At 36.4% G+C, this 19,113-nt stretch overlaps 2 protein-coding genes across 6 annotated transcripts; both read right to left on the reverse strand.

The window, feature by feature from the left end:
• Positions 1-654: 654 nt before the first annotated feature.
• On the reverse strand, positions 655-6,642 carry LOC127804229 (uncharacterized). 5 transcript variants are annotated; one of them, XM_052341047.1, is made up of 11 exons: positions 6,570-6,642; positions 5,604-5,675; positions 5,167-5,237; positions 4,439-4,517; positions 4,293-4,367; positions 4,074-4,188; positions 3,935-3,992; positions 3,779-3,850; positions 2,109-2,239; positions 1,911-2,034; positions 657-1,367 (listed from the first exon to the last, which is right to left on the reverse strand). In XM_052341047.1, exons 1-11 carry the CDS (start codon positions 6,624-6,626, stop codon positions 1,292-1,294), a joined length of 930 nt encoding a protein of 309 aa, XP_052197007.1. In that variant the 5' UTR covers positions 6,627-6,642; the 3' UTR covers positions 657-1,291. The 5 variants fall into 5 exon arrangements, with proteins under 5 accessions (XP_052197011.1, XP_052197007.1, XP_052197008.1 ...); XM_052341048.1 differs by having other exon boundaries at positions 658-1,367; positions 5,604-6,489; positions 6,570-6,638; XM_052341049.1 differs by lacking the exon at positions 6,570-6,642 and adding an exon at positions 6,304-6,563 and having other exon boundaries at positions 658-1,367.
• A 4,495-nt stretch (positions 6,643-11,137) lies between these two features.
• On the reverse strand, positions 11,138-12,635 carry LOC127804232 (homeobox-leucine zipper protein HAT22-like). The gene is made up of 3 exons (XM_052341054.1): positions 12,009-12,635; positions 11,786-11,865; positions 11,138-11,652 (listed from the first exon to the last, which is right to left on the reverse strand). Exons 1-3 carry the CDS (start codon positions 12,474-12,476, stop codon positions 11,364-11,366), a joined length of 837 nt encoding a protein of 278 aa, XP_052197014.1. The 5' UTR covers positions 12,477-12,635; the 3' UTR covers positions 11,138-11,363.
• Between the last annotated feature and the right edge of the window lie 6,478 nt (positions 12,636-19,113).

Below are 19,113 nucleotides of genomic sequence, written 5' to 3' on the forward strand. Positions count from 1 at the left end.
AAATATACCTTCAATTTTCTCTTTTTTCTGGGTTAGTTTTAATCTTTATTAAATTTGTGTCATGCCAGGAAACAGCATGCAGGAAAAAATTTAAAGTATGATTAAAATCATTCAATAATTATATTATATTTACCCAAGCAAAAAAAGAAAAGTATATAATGATGCCTTAAAATAAAAAATATATATATTAATTTCATATTAATGGCCATGTAACGAACCACAATCTCAAAAAATGTAATGTAGAAATAAGAACTCAATAGTCAGTCAGTCACGCATGCAAGAGATGAATGAAAGTCAAAACAGATTCCCATAGGCCAGAGGTGTCGACCTATAAGTCTATGTTGTACGCTATTGTCATATTCCCCAATCCCAATCATGTACATTTCCATTCCATACCCTCCGGACAGAAGGAGTTTCTTCTATTCACTCCATCTCAATCTTTACGTCCAAAATTAGGGCAACCATTTCCATTCCTTCTGTCCAAAAATAAGACGGGCTAAATCAGCCGACTCAGTAGCAAGGGTGAATGAATCATTTCACCCGGTCGGCAGCCGTTAATAAATACTACGAGCAAAACTGGATTGGCTTGACCTAAATGCATTAGTGCAGGGGCAACTGCAATGAGCTTGATTTATAGGCATTGAAAGGAAGGGATCACGGATCTTGAGGGGTGTGAAAACACAAGGATCTTGCAATGAACATTCATTCACTTTCCAGTAGCCGCTCACCATAATATTACCGCCATTAAGGGATGAAAGATACAACTTTAATTGGCAAGCAAAAGAAGATACATCTGCATCTACTCAATGACAATAAAATAGTTCGAGCTCAGATGTGGAGATTGATTGAATCACTCTGTTTTGTCCTGATAAAGTGTCTAGGACTAGTCAAGACAATGTACTAAAACAGAAAAGGTACATTCAAGACCGCACAGTAGGCAAAGATGCGTATCACCGATGGGTGGCGTTGATGAATCAGTAGTATAGTACCAAAATTTGGAAGAAAGCGATTGAGCAGTGAGCTTCCTGAGGGTGCCATTTAAACCTAAATTAATTGTCCCTAACACACTTCAATCCAAAAAAAGCTTGGGTTGTCCACGGAAAATGGCGAAAGCAGACGTCGCAGTTGCTTGAAATCCATATGCACCTGCCGCGAACTTGAGTTCTAGACATGCCAGGAACAAATGGTGTCTCACACACACCAAATGGGATTCGATTCCTAGCTCGTCCTAAGGGTGTATCCAAGAAACAGAGGTCATCTTAAACCTTTGGCCGCAATAAAGAATAATGAATTACTTCTTAGAGTTAATTTTAACTGCAACAGGTCCTGAACAATAAGGACAACTCCCAAACAGAACATTGAAGGACCTGCATGCAAGCACAAACAGCATAAACCAAGCAGTTATGCAGATGAAAGGCGTAGTCTAGAAGGTTGTGTGTGTCATGGCCATAGCCCACACAGTGCATGTAAAACACTATGCGGCTTAAAAATAATCTTGCATACCACAATTCTAGCAATAACCCAAGTAGCTATCCAGAATAAACTTAGGATCAAAACAAAGTTTAAATAGGCATTCCAAGAATAGCAACTAACTGAGGGCGGGGAAGCAATCTTTTGTTAATCTAAACAAGGTTGTAACTAATTCAAAAAGGAGATTGGGGAAGTCCACAAACAATATTAACACATTGAATAAACTTCATAAAGAATAGAGAAAGAACACTGGCTAATGAAGAAAAAAGAAAAAAAGAGGGTTAAGATCTCCTGAATCAAAATATGAGGTGCCCACCGTCAGCATGCTTGTCATGTCAGATGAGAGTAATGCTAAGATCTAAGATCAGAAGTCCATTACTACAACAGTAGATGAAAAATTATGATCATCAAGAAACAGAGACGAGATTTTGAAACCATACTGCCTTGTTGTAGTGATTGAACGTAACCAATCCCCAAGACAAAGACTGTGGAAAGCCCTGCAGCAATTGCTATTTTCACAAGTATAATCAGTCCCACTTCCACTTCTATCTCCAAGTTCACCATCTGTATTGGCACTCAGCATCAGCAAACAAATGATGCGTAAATTCCATGGCATCTGATAAAGTTCAAAGTGTTACCAATGGGAAGACATTGCGCATAACAAATTCCACATTCGATTTGCTGGTCATTCTTCTGGACAGTTGGAGGTCCAGGAAGCCGAGTCTCCAATACGACTGCTAGATTTTCAGGAAGAGGTTTGTCTTTCATCCTATAGAATTAAACATAGTTCACCAACAATATAGTTCAAAACAAATAGTAGTAAAATGATTTGGCAGAAATTATTCAAACTGCACCACTCTGGGCACCATGTGGAAGGCATTATGACAAATTTGCTCTTGAGTTTTTTTATTACATAATATCAGGACTTGGGATAAAGTCTTCTTGCCCTTATTTTCCAGGTGAAAATAGTACACATATGTGTGTGTATGCATTTATATATATAATATTAACGAATAATGTAAGTGTTTGAGACAAACCTGCAAAAGCATTTTCATATCCTGATAAATTTTTGCAAGAAAAATAATTACACTAATATAACAATAATTATAACAACCGAAGGTATATCTACAAATGAAACCAGTTCATAGGTGTAAGTAATCTAGCTAGCAAAACACTTAATTTTGGATTCTGTACCTATGTTTGACACATATTTGACACAGATACTAGCCAGACAGTTATGTGATGGACATGCCTAACTTTTCATTAGTACTTTCTTTTTTTATATGCGTTGGCCTTGGAACAGACACAGGCCATGCATTAGGATATAATGGACCAGCTTTAAACATGATGAGATCTTTATAGAGTACCTAATAACTTCTGGGAGCAGAACCCACAAGCACAATAAGTTTTTGGGTTAAAAAGAAATTGCAACTGAGGCAAATCAAAACTCCTACAAAATAGTATTTTTTATGTTAAATAATGTTTACGTTATCACTATTATGAATTTAGTTAAATCTTTATGTTGGGCTAGTGGTACTTTTCAGTGGTAAATGGTATTTTAATATTGGATTAGTAGGAAAATTTCAATATTTTCAGTACTTTTTGGTGGTTATATTCATGAAGGCTACTAATAAAAACATATTCCTGCTATTTTGGATCTTTCTTTTTCTAAATTGCTGTATCCCATGTCCATTCCTCTGTTTTCATGTCTGTACAATACCTGTATCCCCTAGAAAATTGTGTATCACTTCTATATATATGAATAAAGAACACAAATTAAAGAATTGACTGCAAAGTGAGAAAATCCAAATATCAATAGTGTTGTGTGGTATTCCTATGCGTGGAAAGCAGCAACAATTTCCCAACCTATAGAACTATTTCATACTCAATAAAACCAACGATTCAGTCACCTGGGTGAAGAAGGGCATAAAAGGATCTTTGTTGTTGCACATTGTCATCAGAACAAAAAGAAATTTGTAACTTTTAACAAACTTGCAAGTTATGTTTTAAACTTTGCATGTGTTAAATTTCAATCACTTTTCAAATGCAATCAGTGCACAGAGTTCACTGAAATTTACAGTTCATTTGACAATAAGATATATCAGTTAAACCTCAAATATGGCAGAAAATGAACCAGCTTCAGAAAGTTTGTGAATATTAGAAGTTCTAACTGAGTGTTTAATTGTTCCATATCACAAGTTAATTTTCCCATATCAAAGCCTTCACACAAAATTTAAGAAAATTACTGACATGATCAAAATTAAAAGTGGAGTGGGGGTATTGCCAGAAAATGGGTTTGGGACCATACCACCATTTACAGTTTCTTCTCCATATCTTTCTTAAAGTGTTAACTTTTGCATCTGAACCTATAAAACGACATCTGCCGCAACTTATAATCTCATTGCTGCATCATAAGGAAAAACTAGCAGTAACAGCACAAGTAGATAGAAAAGAAGATTCTCACTCTGGTAAAGAATTTGGATCAGCAGAATCAATAAATAACATGAGAAAGCAATCATTCCCTGATATAAAGAAAGAAATAAAAGTTCTGATTAGAGAAAAATAAAGAAATCATGTGACATGCAACTTAATAGATAGCTAACCTATATTGATCAAACGATGTGTTGTAGAACAACATCCCAGTTCTGGATCAACTACCCAAAGAGATTGATCAATGCTATCCAAGGTGGACCATAATTCATTAAGTTTCTCCAGATGCTACACGGAATGCAAAATTTGAAAAATGTGTTATGTAACATGTGAAAGCAAAATTACACAAGCCATCCCCCCCCCCCAAAAAAAAAAAAGAGATGCACAACTACCTGTTGAAACTGGAGCACAACATCTTTCAATCTTGATTTTATTGACCATTCCAAATTAAATATGCAAGGGACAGCCTGGGGAAAACCTCCATTTTAATCTTTTCCTGTGAACAATTATAAAATACAAAAGCTTACAAGAAACCAACCGCTGAAACTGAAGGTGGACTTCTTGGATAGGTTTCATCCAATTTAATTTCCATTATGTGCGTCCTTCCCATCTTGTCTCTGGCACTCAAAATCAAGCCTAAGTCACTATCAGCTCAAGACGGTGTACAGTTAATGAAACTACAAAATCAGATGAAAACAAATAGCAACTGAAAAATCCATGAGAATTGGAAGGCCTAGAACATCGAGAAAAAAAGAGTTATGGTTTTGTGTTTTGGTTCGATTTCATAAATGAAAATGCTGTAAACTTTGGAAACATCTTTGCTTTGACATAGTTTTAATTTTTGTATGGTAAGATCTTTTAAAAACCAAAAAAAATATCTTCTTGATTTTCTTTTCTTTACTGAGATGTTTTGAGGTCAATTCCCTAAAAGCAGTTTTTAAATCTAGTCCACCAAACATGTTCTCTTGAATTTATCTAGTTTAGAAACACATTGCATATTGTTGTTGTATTTATCTAGTGGGACTAAGGCTTAGCATATTGTTATATATATATTGCTTCGGAAAGGGGTAGTACCATAGTAGAGCATTAGTTCCTTTTACAAATAATGTATAGGGCAAGGTAATAATGGAAGCAATAACGAAAAAGAAAGAAAAATCATTTTTAAGTTGAAAATACATAAATATAATACAGCAAAAGAAAGGTAGAATTCCCCTATCTACAAAAAACAATTGCAAATAGATGGCATTATAAGTAAGGGCATCTCACAAAACTCGAAAGCTAAGATACGTTAGATCTTCGCCTAGCCTCACCAGATGCTCCCAACCAACCTCTTCTATCTGCATGGTTCAAATCAAAACAATTGAAATCATCAAATTGATTTCCAGAAAATTAACTTTTGTCTAGCAATTGCAAATCATCAAATGAAATTACTAAAAGTACACAAACTATTTGCACAAGCTAACTTAACTCACTAAACACTATTGTTAATGTTTTTCACATGAGCAAAGTGCTTAATCCAACAGCTATTATTTTATTTTATTTTTTATATTTTTTATGAGTCTTAATCCAACACATGTAACCGTAAAACATATTTCAAGAAAAGCTAATCACGAACTTTACATGTTGGCAGAAATCATGATCCATGCTATCAGATTGACAAAACAAGCATATTAGTATAATAAATTTTTGGCAATTCAAATCACCTCGGAAAAAACTGCACGGTAGAAAGAAGACGACAAGTTCAGCTCTCTGCTTCTAATCTGCTCCATTGATTCCTACAAGTGAGAGAAACTAAGAGGGACAGAAACGTCTCTACAATAAAGCAATTAATACATAATCCCAAAAACACGATGAACAGAAAAATGAGAACTAAGAAAATGCCAGCTACTAGTGACGCAGATAGTTCAGGTATCCTACCAACCAGCTCTGTTATGGGATTCCATCTCCTTGAGTACTTCAATTTTTCAACCCAAAGAATTATCATCCTTCATCTATGAAGTTAATTGACATTCACACGCTAATAGCTGCATTTAAAAGTTGTAAGCTAAATTATATTTTTAATTTAAGCTCTAGCCTTGTTTCTCTTTTGATTTATAGTAAAGGCCGTTGGGCATTCCAGGAAAAGGTAAAATTGTTGTCTTGGCTTCCCTTGCAACAGAAGCATTCACAAATGTCCAAAAGGGTATGCTCCAGGCAGTTAAATGCAATCCCAAATTGTCGCATAATCTAAGTAGGAATGTTGCGTTAATGGAAAAAGTAAAAGCCAGTTACCTTATAACCAAAGTAGAACAAGGTCGTTGCAAGTCCCTAACTACATTGAGTTGTTCCTCCTACTCAACAAGATAACCAATCATCTTATAGAACTATGGTCGGTAGTGAAAACCCTAGGGCAGGAGTCATCACCTATGTAAAGAACAGCGAAAGGACAGAATCTTGAGGTTGATCCAAGAGGCTACTGCCTATCATTAAAGAAGTGGCTTGGTCCAGATATCAAACACCTTATAGGCATCGGTCCTAGCAGAAAAACGAAATGATACATATGCTGACGGACCCAACCAGGCGTTCAGGAACTCTGATATGTTTGATCGCCTGTGCGAAAATCCAGACAGTAAAATAAAAAACTAATGCATTACAGTGAGAATCGAATGGAGGATGAAGACAGTTCATACACCATAGCCGTGGTCCGTGGAAGAAGTTGCGCTTCGGGTCGGGGGCACCCATAACATTCTCGATCGAACTTGAATTAACAGGCGGTTTAAAAAGGAGAAAAGGACAAAGTGCCTTTTATGGCCAACTGGACATCACAGGCAGGTGGTGCCGGCCCAAGACCATGAGGTTTAGGGCCCAACTCTGGGTTTGACCTAGGTCTGGCCCATTTTAGGTCCAAACTCCTTTTCTTGCTATGAAAAATAAAATATACATATTATTTTGCAAAACCATTCACATTTATTAGTTGTTAGAATAGCACAATTTGATATAAATCTAAACTAACAAATATGAATTTATGAGAGAATCGAGGATTTGGAAAGATTAATTGAAGGTGAATTTGATGAATTGGAAGCTAATTGTAAATTGAAAATGCCCTTTCTTTTCTTTTTTTTGTAAATTGTAAAATGAATTGGTGAATTACTCGATAACTCAAATTTAAAAATAAAAAAATATATATAAATATCCATCCATTTTCTAGTAATATTTATATTTTATGTAAGTTCAAGAAACTTAAGGATTAGATTAATTGAAAAAGAAAATAAAGTTGTTAAACTTGAATAAGTTAAATTGATTAATCTCAGGGATGATTATTTAAAAATTAGTTGATATATGTTATATTTACTAATTTAGTACTTTAGGATATACTTTTACAATATTAATTAGATTTTTTATATAAATATCTAATATTTTTTTGTTAAGTAATATGTGATTCGTGTTTGAATTTTATATATTATTTATTAACTTGAATTTTTATTTGATTCTCAAATGCAATTAGTGAGGAATAATGAATCTTGATTTTAACAACACATGCAAACATAATCATTATGTCATTTGTCATGTAACGTATTAATAAGAATATATAATTAAAAAAAAAAAAGAGTAAGATGCGTCGATATAAATTGTAACTGTAAAAAAGTATCACTATTATAAAATTTGTATAGTTTTTATGCAAAAACATTATAAGTATATCACTATGTACTTGTTATAGAAAAAATTGCCAACTTTAATGATGCGATAAGAATAAGTTTTATTTTTTATATATAAATATAAATCAGTTAGCTTTTATTTAAAAAATTATATAAAATATGTTTGTGTCAAATTTTTTTTTATCTAAACTTCACTTGGATAAAACTACTTAGAACAACTAAAATTTACTACTTTTAGCTTAAGGATAATGATATATATATATATAGTTATTTATTAGTTTAGAATTTTGGTGACATGATACTCCGTGATTAATTGTATAAATATTAAATATATTAAAAAAAACACTAAAATTAATAGGGTTTAGAAAATCCAATGAATTCCTATATATTTTCTCTTTACCTAAAATATGACCACATGAAAAGTGAAAACACGTAAACTGATCAAACCTTGATTCTGCTACTACGTGGAACGCTACTGTACTGTCTACTTGGTTAGATTGGAAGATCCAAAACATATATGGTCTCAGTTTGCTGGGTTTGGTCCAGGCACCAGACACCAGATAATTTCTCCGAGCTATTATCCTCTCCTCTGGCCTGGCAGCCTGAGCCTGCTAGCTAGCTAACTGATCATGATACCGTTCTACAGGACAACAACAAAGCAACAAATGAATATATATATATATATATATATATTGGGCGGACGCTAATTAAATTCATTGTAGCTAGCTAGGCACCGTCGTGTGGGTTTGGCAACAACTACGGGGACGGGCTTAATTAGCCTCTCTATTAATTAAAAGCCATGCTTTCTAATTAGCAGCATGCAGACTCTTAAGAATCACAGTTTAAGGTGGCCTGAAGAAATATATATGATGCTTGCTCTCTTGCAATATTTTGGCTGCAGATCTCTAAACTTAATCCCTTCTATATGTTCTCAAGGGAATAGGGGACCATACTACCAGCCAAACTAGTCCCAACACATGTTGTGCTTTCCCTACCTATTGCATTACATATGGTTTCTGTGGTCAATAGTAGAATTTAATTTTCTATTATGGACCTCTACTGCCTCCCTGCCAGCCCTCATTCAATGTTGCAAAAACAACATTATTTTATAAAAAAAAATATCACTAAAATATTATAACAGCGATCTTCTGGTCTTCTATATATTAGCTATATTATTTTATATAAAAGCAGTAGTAATATATCATTACTATATTATTATGAAGCCAGCCATAGTTTTAGCTGAAAATTGTTTGCACGCTGAGATAATGGGTAGGTGTCAAGTTATGTTCCAACAGTATTCGCAGTTTCCGTAGCCACAACTAAGTGAAAGTGGTTGGCTCAATATTTAATCTCCTAGAAGGGCAGCCCACATTCTTTTCCTAGAAGGGCAGCCCACATGCTTTAAAAGAAAAGGGTGGCAGCTTTTTGCTCCCAAATATTCTATTTGCAACCATTTCTTTTACTCTTTATAGACATTTTATATAATTTCATAAATATTTTTTAAAAATACTGTAGTATGCAGCCATTCCACTTGCATATCGCCCATTGACTATCATTGCGTCTGACCATTATCACCCATAATCGTTGATGGCCCAAACTTTCACCGACGATCAGAGATAAATCAAAAAATTTATATTGGAGGAGATTAAATTTTTTTATAAGATATAAAATTATACATCACAAATTTTGAGGTGAATTGTAATTTTTTTTAACTAATTTATTATTAAAAAATAATTTTTATATTAAAAAATATTTTTAATTATGGGTTGCCTTGAGTTTGGCAGCTCAAGTGTAGATCTACCCTTGTCGTCAGCTGTCATCAGCTCGTACCTTTTATCCATCATTGCACCCACTTTTCTCTCTCTCGTCGGAATTTCTCGCGAATGCCAAGGTTTGAAGATGTTTCCAAAGCTCTCAAGAATTTGAACGCCTTTGAACCCTGAGATTTGGGTACGATGATGGCGGCCATAAGGAACATCAACAAGAGAGAGAGAGAGAGGAGGGAAGTGGGTTCAAGAGGAGTGACGCCGACGAGGGAGATAGATAGAAAGAAAAGTGAGTACGATGATAGATAAGAGATAAGAATTAATGACGATTGTTAATAAGAGCTTGGGTGATAATGATGGCTAGAGATGACAAGCGACCGCGAGCCACGATGGGTATAAAGAGAAAAAAGAATGATTGGGTGTAGAACTTCCCTGAGTTGGGACAACCCTCATGCAACCAGAATGGGCAACCTGTGGACTATATAGCCTTTGCCAAACCTAGCCGTAGCCACCATTATGGCACTTATTCACTAATCCTTTTTAATGTGATCCGTTCGGTAGCTCTGTTGACACATTGGTTTTGGACGATGTTTGACGTCATTAAAACCGAAGCCGCGTTGCTTTCGAACATGGACGATGACGATCAAACCCATTCCATGGTGTACACGCATGATTGCAAGGAAGCTCGACGGTCCGACAATTTATCAAACACATGGCGTGCATCCGGTGATTCCCATTTGATACCGCAGGTTACGTGGGGGCCGCGGAAGGCAATGAATCCACCGCCATCACAAGTGCGCTTCGAGAGAAGATATGTAAAAGGGATTGATAATTGATTACTTAACCATCAGCAAAACAATGATGATGGAAGAAAAGAAACCACGGAAGAAGAGGAGGTAGCTTCCTGGAAAGTCCTTGGGTAATTAATAAATGTAAGTATGCAAGCGAGAGCATGGAGTGGAAAACGGGTCCTCAGCCAGCAAAGGCTTCGCCTTTCTTGGCCTAATGATGAGTGCGTGTGGGGGAAGCAATTGCAGCCCACATGTTTGCTTGTTTGCTTAATTGGACACCCACCGATCAGGGCCGTTGATTTGGGCGAATCATCATGATTTGGTTCGCAATTGGATATTGAATGAATATGGAAGGTGGGTGAGGAGTAGGGTCCACCTAAATGGAAGTGGAAGTCCATCCTCATAATGAGATTGTTTGAGAAAAGTGCCCATGAAAGAGCGAGAGGAACATCACGTGGGGCGTGACCTACCAGTGTCCCCTAAAAGTTAGGGCATCTCACGCGTCCCTCACTTTAAAACGCACATATTTTTACTAAGCAACATTGTCATCTTATTTATTTTTTTTATCTGTTCAATTAATGTAAAACATTTTCATCATTCAGGCATGGAATGGAACTGTTGTAATTTTTTTGTTTTTTATTGGCCATTGGGCTCCCACTCCCAATCCAACTCCCTTTTTCTTTTTCTGGTCTTTTTTTCTTTCATACTTTTGATATAATTTGTGAAACCCGAAAGAGGTAGAGACAGGTGCACGTGAGCCAACCTCCCCAGGCCCCTTGCCAACATGCAGCTTTCTTTTCATACATATCATCATGCTTCTCATAACACCCCCCCCCCCCCCCCCCCCAACTGACTTATCGTTATCCTTTACTTTTGCACACTCCTTATTTTTTTATTTAGAAATTCCCAAATAACCCCCCCCCCCCCCCCCCCCAAAAAAAAAAATATATATATATACAGACGGTAACCGGAAAATGCAACGCCGGTGTCTTCCCCTAAAAACCAAGATTAAAGGTAGCAGATAAAAACAAAAAAAGCAGATTGTTAATTGTAATTGCTTCTTAGATAGATATATATATATATATACTTGTTTCGTAATTTACAAACATGATTAGAGAGAGAAGGGGGGAAGAGATTGATTAGTAATTCCTATTTTCTATAAATCAACTGCATATCGTTGCCCTTAACCAACAAAAAGATATGGGTTCTAAGGGGCCTGTGCCTTTACTAAATAATAATACCAACACGCAACTGACTCTGATGATAATCGGTCAACAGGCTGCCGATGGATTGGTGAAGGGGTTGAAGAAGTGGGGCTTTGGAGCCATTGTAAACGGGCTCTTGGATGTGTTATCTCCGCCGGCGCCGGCGCCGCCGATCCTCTCGCACGACGGGCACATGGTGAGCGTCGCCGCCGGCAGCTGCATGTAGAAGGGTTGGGCGAGTTTGAGCGCTTTCAGTTCTTGTAACTCCTTCTGTAGCCTCCTGTTTTCATCCGTCAGTGTTTCGCAGCATTTCTTCAAGAACTCGCAGTCCACTTCCGTTTGCTTGAGCTTTGTCCTATCACATCAGGAAGAAACGAAGTTCCATCAGGATTTAGGATTTAATCATGGAAGGATTAACTGACTTACCGAACAGATAAAGGAAAAGTTCTGAAATCAGACTAAAGTATTATTAATATATATGAACAAACCTGGCTCGCCGATTCTGGAACCAGACTTCGACTTGTCTAGGCCTTAGATTCAACTTCCTCGCTAATTCTTGTTTCTGCTTCTGTAAATTCAACGAAGCGTCGTCAGTTCTGGCTAATTATGAAATCCAAAGAAAGGGGAGGAATTTCGTTAAAAATTAAAGCAAATTATAAACTTGGTCGAGAAAGAGAGAGATCTTATATATATATATATATATACACGTACGGGATTTAGAGTGCTGTGTTGCTTGAAGCTTTCCTCCAAGACGGCAGATTGATCTTTATTGAGCCTAAGCTTCTTCCTTGCATTGGAACCGTCATCGTCCTCGTCGCCTCTCTCAATTTCGGCTTCTTCACTGCCCAACTCTCTCTCCCTCTTAATAACAGCATTATTGTTAATATTAGAGAAAGACGAGGTAACGCTGTCTTGACGATACAACAACCCAGTACCCGTAGGCTCGTTGCTAGCTCTCTGCAACTGGTGATCCGTCGTCGTCCCTTTGGGTACCTCCCCGTAAGCCTCTCCACAGAGGGCCAAAGTCAGCGACGGCTCAAAAGCCCTCTGGATGGCCCCCTTTCCCTGATCGACGAGCTTGAAGCATGGCTTAATATTATTCGACGACGGGTTCTCGGCGGCCGGCATGAAACCTAATCCTAGGTGGAGAAACGTGTGAGAAACATCGTCAAAACCCATCTGACTAGCGTTTCTTGCTTAGTTTTGTATGAAGAGATGAATGAATGAGGGGGATGGAAGGGAAAGAATAAGAAGGGGACGGAAATAAAGAGAGAGTGTTGGGGGTGGGTGGGGTGGCTATCTATCTATATCTATCTATCTATCTATCATGTATGTATGTATGTATGATTAATAATCAAAGGAATGAATGAGTAGTGAAAGGAATATGGTGTGGAGGAATTATGGAAAAGTCCGTCCATCTCTCTCTGCATAGGTTGACCAATTGAACCCCACTACTATTATCTCCATTATAATATCAAACAAATAAGGAAACTACCTCCTCTCTCTCTCTCTCACTCTCTCACGCACACAAGAATCAAATGTACAGTGCATGAGAGAAGGAAAGATAAGAGTACGTGGATTCACATGGCAGGGGCAGAGACATATCAAGAGAATGATTCGCCCACCTCCCGCCACCCATTCACCCACCAAATTTAACTATTCTCTCTCTCTCTCTCTCTCTCTCTCTCTCTTCACATCTTTTCTACGATTCTTTTAATTGGATTTGGCTATTATGCACACAGAGACACGGCATACTTGATTCAATTATGACCCAACTTTCCAATTATTATTGGGATCCTTTTTTCCTTTTTATATATTTAGCTAGCGAACTAGAACAGGGTTTTTACCAATTCCCTCTGCCAATGCTTAATAATGGGCATGACAAAGAAAGAGAGAGGAGGGGGGAGGGGGAGAGAGGAGGGGGTTAAAGTTAGGTGGAAGACACCATGGAAGTTTCAAAAGGGTTATAATGGTGCCAGAATATGATTCATCAACAAGAACTTGGATGTTTGCTTAACTAGAAAGTCGAGGGGGGGGCGTCTCCACGGGGCCTACAATTATGCGCACATATTCAATAATGGATTGTCGGCTATGATTATGATGATGATGAGGAGGAGTTAGGTCGTCGTCACCAATCGATAAACCTAAATTATTAATTAAGCCGAGGAGAGGACGAATGGCATGCAACTTGCTGGCTTTCCATTCTATTGCTTTGCTGGTTAATTAAAAGGTTTGAGCAGTGGTGGCAATATTTGTGGAAACTATTGGCCATATGGTTCCGGCGGGGCAGCAGATAGCCAGCCAGCATTAGCAATTAAGCGCACCAATCATGAATGCGGAAGGTGTGGTGCGCCCTGCCTGCCCACAATAATGAGCTTAGTTTTTTAGGCTGCTGTTGAAGTCAGAAAAGTAGATGGAAAAATAACAAAAGGTTGCTGATTCTTCCTTCCAAAGCATTCAAATCTGCCTGTCCTCCTCGCTTTCCAAGTCCTTCAATATGATGCTAAATAGCTAATCTCCCCCCCCCCCCCCACCCCTCTCTTCCCCCTGCTTCCGCTTTTAACATATTAATTAATAAATACACTTTTTATTTTTATTTGTGAAAATAAAAAAAAATAGAAAAATATATGGTTGGTTGCGATGTGGTGATAGAAATCACTTATGGAAGTGCTTTAATTAAGGGGCTGGGTGGATAGATTGTGGCAGCACCATGCATGGCTCAACAACTCCAATAATATTCTTAGTATATCTGATGGCTTTAAGTGTATGTATTATGTGTGTGTGTGTGTGTGTGAAAGTAGTGGTGGAGATCTAGAAGGAGGGCGTACATATAATTGGTTTTCTTGAATGACATGATTATCCATATCTTTGGTGATTGAGTGGGCAAGTACCAATTAAGGCCAAATTGATAGGCATTGACTTTGACACAGTTGAGAGAGTCCAACCGGTGTGTGCAACTGCACTCCAATCCTCGAATTAATCCCATAATAATAATAATAATAATAATTAATATTTGGTGTCCCCCCTCAACTGATCTCTCACTTTTGTCCACATGATTAATTAGGGATAATAAAAAGAAATGGGATTAAACTAATTGACCCTTTTTTTAATTTTTCCCCCCCTTAAATTAATCAAATGTCTCCTCCACGCATAGAAAAAGAAAAGTGTAACAGATATAATATGAGTAAGTAGAGAAAGCAAGGAAGAAGCAAGTGGTGGTTCCTATGTCATGAAACGAAGCCTTATCCCTCAATTATATACACACATATTTGCAACCCATCAAACAAAAGTGGTCCACGGAGAGAGACAAGGTAGAACCCACCAATGATTTGGTATGATGGGCATTTGATTCCGTGGGGGAGTGATGATTGTGGAGCGTAGAAGTTGGCAGCGATGGAGGGAAGGTAGGGCAGAAGCAAGGAATTTTCATTCTTGTGGGGATAAGGTTTTTCCCCCTTAGCTTGCTTGGTGTCCCTGCCTTTACGGCCAGCCGACCAATGTTGCTTTCTTCTGTTGGGTCTTTGTACCCATAATTTGCGTGCCCCTGTTTCAACCCTAAACTAATAATAATGAACCCCTCTTCAGTCTTGTCTCCCCCTCCTCTTCTCAGGGGCATTTCTAGAGTACCCCAGCTATATATTCATCAAATTGCATGTTGCATTTTCTTTTTCTTTTTTTTTTCACACCAGCATCATTTTGTGTTATAATGTATCTCTCTATTTTTATATTCATACGACACGTTTATTATTACACTTCTCTTTTTATTTTTTATTTTTTACACTTTACCTTTATTTATTATGTGTACCCACAAAGCATTGTATCAGTCTGGAAAATGGCGGTGTGGCATGCTCAGGCAAGGTAGGTGGGCAAGCCATGCTCTTGCCTTTCAATTTGCCAACCAATGATCCAAAAATCCAAAATCATCATCATATTCACCTTCACCTTCACCTTCTGGAATCACCAAATTAATCACCCCGTCTCTGTTGGGTTTTGCCTGACACTGGAGGGGGGAAGGAGAACTGCAGGCGTGATTTATGGGCTCAATTTTAATTTGGGTGCTTAAATTAAATAAATAACACCAAAATCGAAATTAATTTTAGGTGGAATATTCTTCCCAAGTTGAGTAAGGGGAATGGGCTCCGAAATGAATGTATATATATGGTGGTGGGATTGGACAAGACTTTCAAGTCAGATCTAGAAATTCATATCTTGCTTTTGATTTTTTGTTTTTGTTTTTTAGGGCAGGAGGGAGGCATCATCATCATCATCATCAGTTCATCATCATGTGCGTGTATATATGTATCCACATATATCTGCACCGACTTTCACTAAAGTAAAAGCTTTTGCTTACCCCACCTGCAGGCCCCCCTCTTTCTCTCCCCCTTCTTACCCCCCCCCCCCCCCCCCCCCCTCGCTTAATATTGCTTTGTTAGACTTTTTTGGTTAGATGGATGATGAGGAGGCTTTCAGATGGAAGCATCATTCTTGCGTTTGAAAGTAGCGAAAGGGTGGCACCCTCTCTAAAAGAGCCAAAGAGCAAACACAAATATTATAAAAGTGTGACTAACCCCATATCACTTACTTTTCCTCCCTGACTTCCCATCACCTACAAATTAAAGCTTGGTAGACTAACCCCTCCATCATCATACCCAGAAAATTAATAATTTATAAAACAGTCATTTTTAGTCAATTTTTTTTTTTTTTTTTATCTTTAGAACATATATGTCTCTTTCCAAAAATTTAGAAAGTTTTTTTTTTTTAATTTATAGATGAAAATGTAAAATAACTTACAAAATTCTTAGTATATGTAATAGTTCATAAAACATGTTTAAAAAAAAAAAAACTACTACATGAAAAAATATTTCGTAAACTCATTTTCAAGACTATTTAAAATGCAAAGTCACTTTATATTGTCAACTGCAAAAATAACATTTGTCACGGATGGATGGCGATAAACCATTTTTATCAGCCAGATAGCAAAATTTCTATGCAAATTAATTAATTGATGCATAAAAATATTAGAATTGAGCATGTCAAGAGAGGCGGAGGTCCCACGAGGCACAATTGAGAGGTGTGGACGAGAGCATAAGCCTAGAACTTTGACTTGGTAGTTGGGGGGGGGGGGGGGGGGGGCATTTAGAGTTGAGACTTGCCGGCTCTGCATGTGGCACAAAGGTGAGGCAACAAGGGCCCCCCCTCCCCCCATTCCCCACCCATTTCAAAGGATCAGGTGCAAAATGGGTTGTGGTGTTGATGTTCATAATAATATGGTCTCACGGCTACACCACCTCACCAAATCAATATTCAATGTGATGGAGATACTATACATTGTTCATGCAATATCATCATTAATTTAATAATATACTGTTATATATTACGATATAATATGTGTGGTTTGATAATGTGTTACAACAAATATGTTTGTTGACCCTCCACCCCATCAGAAAAACACTCTTAATTTCTTGCCATTGTTAATTAGTTTGCAATCAATACTATGTTTCATAGTCTACCGGGGAATGATTTGCTTTTGGTATACATTTTACTTGAAGAAATCTTTTTGGTGTAAAATCCTTGCGGCAATGCCATCTTATGAATAATAATAATAATGCTTAAAATGGTAAATATGTTTGGCGTGAAAAAAACAAAATACAACATTCCACTTTACATTTGTGCATAATTAATGATTAGATGGTACTATACACGCAAAATTTAATTTGCAACAAAATATAACTAAAATAGTTAAATGGTATGTACCCCACCCAGTAAAAAACAAAATCAAATATATCATAATTAATTGTTCATAATTATTATGACAAAAAATGATTATTGGAAACTTTCAATCTCATTCTTATTTCCAAAAGCGGTATTAGTACGTAAATTGATGGTGTTAAATGATTTTGTGCCTTTGATTAAAGTTAGATTAGAATTATTAGAATGATAGGTTGATGGGAGAAGAAATGTACATAAATGGAGAGGATGTCCTTATTGCGTGATTTGGGCAGGAAGCAAACCCCTTATAATTATATGGTATCTTCGTCAACTCAATTAGAAATTTAATAATATGCAATTCAATGCTACCATACTGAAGAGGAAGAAGAAGAAGAAGAAGAAGAAGAAGAAATGGTCTCCTCTCCTGGTACACCCTACGATTCCTTGAATTGGGATTTGGTGGAATAAATAATATTTGAAGGGTTGATGCACGCAATAATATACATACATTTAATGAATACACTAGCTATTAGTAGAAATTCTACACGTGTGCATATCTACTGATCTAGATGTTTTATTTTTGTTCTCATGTTTTTTTGACTTTGTTACAAAAGAAAAAGTAAATGGAATTTTTATCCTCACAAGTAAAGGAACGATGGATTTCAAAATTAATTAATTATAATGTTTTAAAATTAAAACATTATTCTAGGGTATCGGTTTCTTAATTTCCCAAGTGACACACTCACTACTTTTCACTTGCTTTCCACCATGCCCAACATTATATACATATATTCTTCAAGAATATTTCATTTCATATGATTCCCTAATTATAGAGCTACCTTCACACTCTTACTCGATCCCCCCCCATTCATGCATGTTAAAAGGCTCTCGAATATTATTTTGATATCAATGATTTATTTGTAGAATAATATTATTTATTTATTTTTATTATATTAATTTAGCACGTATTGAATAATTATGTGATTATTCTTAGTTGACACCTTAATTATTCCTCAATCTGTGTTCATTGCATGTTAATGTTCAACAATTAATATCACTCAATTTTTTTTTTTTTGATGTTCCAAGTTTCATTCCCTTGCAACATCAATTATCCTTATTTCTTATTATATCATCATCGATCTCTAAGGTTATTTTATATTTTATGTTATGTTTAAAAGTTTTTTTTTTACAAAAAGAATTAATTTTTTTTAAATTTTTAATATTTTTGTATAATGATGGATATTATTATATTATCAAAATGATTCAATTGCGTTATTTTTATAATTATTATGAGCTAGTTTAACATAATAACATATGTTTATTCTTTTAATGATAATTGTACCAAAATATATACCTAGTTTGATTTTATAGACAATAAAAAAAATCTTGAATTCTAAAACCTCACACCATAGAAATGAAAAGAAAAAAAACGAAAACACCTCATTCTGCCTAATAAAGAAAGGGATAGGTAGTAAAAATGATAAAAATAAAAATAAAAATTGTAAGATATAATTTAATAGTCAATCACCCAATACAATCAATTCAAATTTTAAATTACAAATCCATAAACTACATCAATTACAAATTAAATGAAACAGACAATAAATTTTTAAAAAAAAAATATTCCACACAATATATATGAATTTGAGTCTAAACACTAAAAATTATAAAACCTTTACCTTATCATTAAAAAATGGACACGTCATCCGTGCAGAAATGACAGGCCAAGCGAACAAACGGGGCACCTGCTACGACTAGGCTACTAGTTTCTGTTTTCAAGTGACTTACCTACACTGCATTTGTTTGGAGCATGGGCCATGCCCCGGACCCTGTGGGCGGCACGCTACACCCACAAGCGACAACCTGCCCACGTGAACTTGGGCCCTCATTCCGCACCAGTTATTTTCATAGCCACCCGCAGTAGCCAGTAGCCTCTTCTCTCGTTGTCCTAACAATCCACGCTTACGAAGGAAGGTTACTGTAGTAATTAATCTACTGGGTGTTGGTAAATTTAATATTCATTAAAAATTTAACATAAATCTTAATCGGTGGGACTGGGTTTGGCCCAAACTTTTTCCCACTCTTATCATTCTACTTACTAATCAAA

This window comes from Diospyros lotus, chromosome 6 (assembly GCF_014633365.1).
Source record: "Diospyros lotus cultivar Yz01 chromosome 6, ASM1463336v1, whole genome shotgun sequence".
NCBI classification, from domain to species: domain Eukaryota; kingdom Viridiplantae; phylum Streptophyta; class Magnoliopsida; order Ericales; family Ebenaceae; genus Diospyros; species Diospyros lotus.

What these genes read in the sequence shown, in the direction of transcription:
- LOC127804232 (XM_052341054.1), bottom strand. Translation starts at nt 12,476, where the DNA reads ATGGGTTTTGACGATGTTTCTCACACGTTTCTCCACCTAGGATTAGGT. An exon ending in AACACAGCACTCTAAATCCC is followed by an intron (nt 11,866 to 12,008) that starts GTACGTGTATAT and finishes TTGAATTTACAG; the next exon opens with AAGCAGAAACAAGAATTAGC. An exon ending in TTCCAGAATCGGCGAGCCAG is followed by an intron (nt 11,653 to 11,785) that starts GTTTGTTCATAT and finishes CTGATGTGATAG; the next exon opens with GACAAAGCTCAAGCAAACGG.
- LOC127804229 (XM_052341047.1), bottom strand. Translation starts at nt 6,626, where the DNA reads ATGTTATGGGTGCCCCCGACCCGAAGCGCAACTTCTTCCACGGACCAC. An exon ending in TATCTTAGCTTTCGAGTTTT is followed by an intron (nt 4,518 to 5,166) that starts GTGAGATGCCCT and finishes TTTGAGTGCCAG; the next exon opens with AGACAAGATGGGAAGGACGC. An exon ending in GTCCACCTTCAGTTTCAGCG is followed by an intron (nt 4,368 to 4,438) that starts GTTGGTTTCTTG and finishes GGTTTTCCCCAG; the next exon opens with GCTGTCCCTTGCATATTTAA.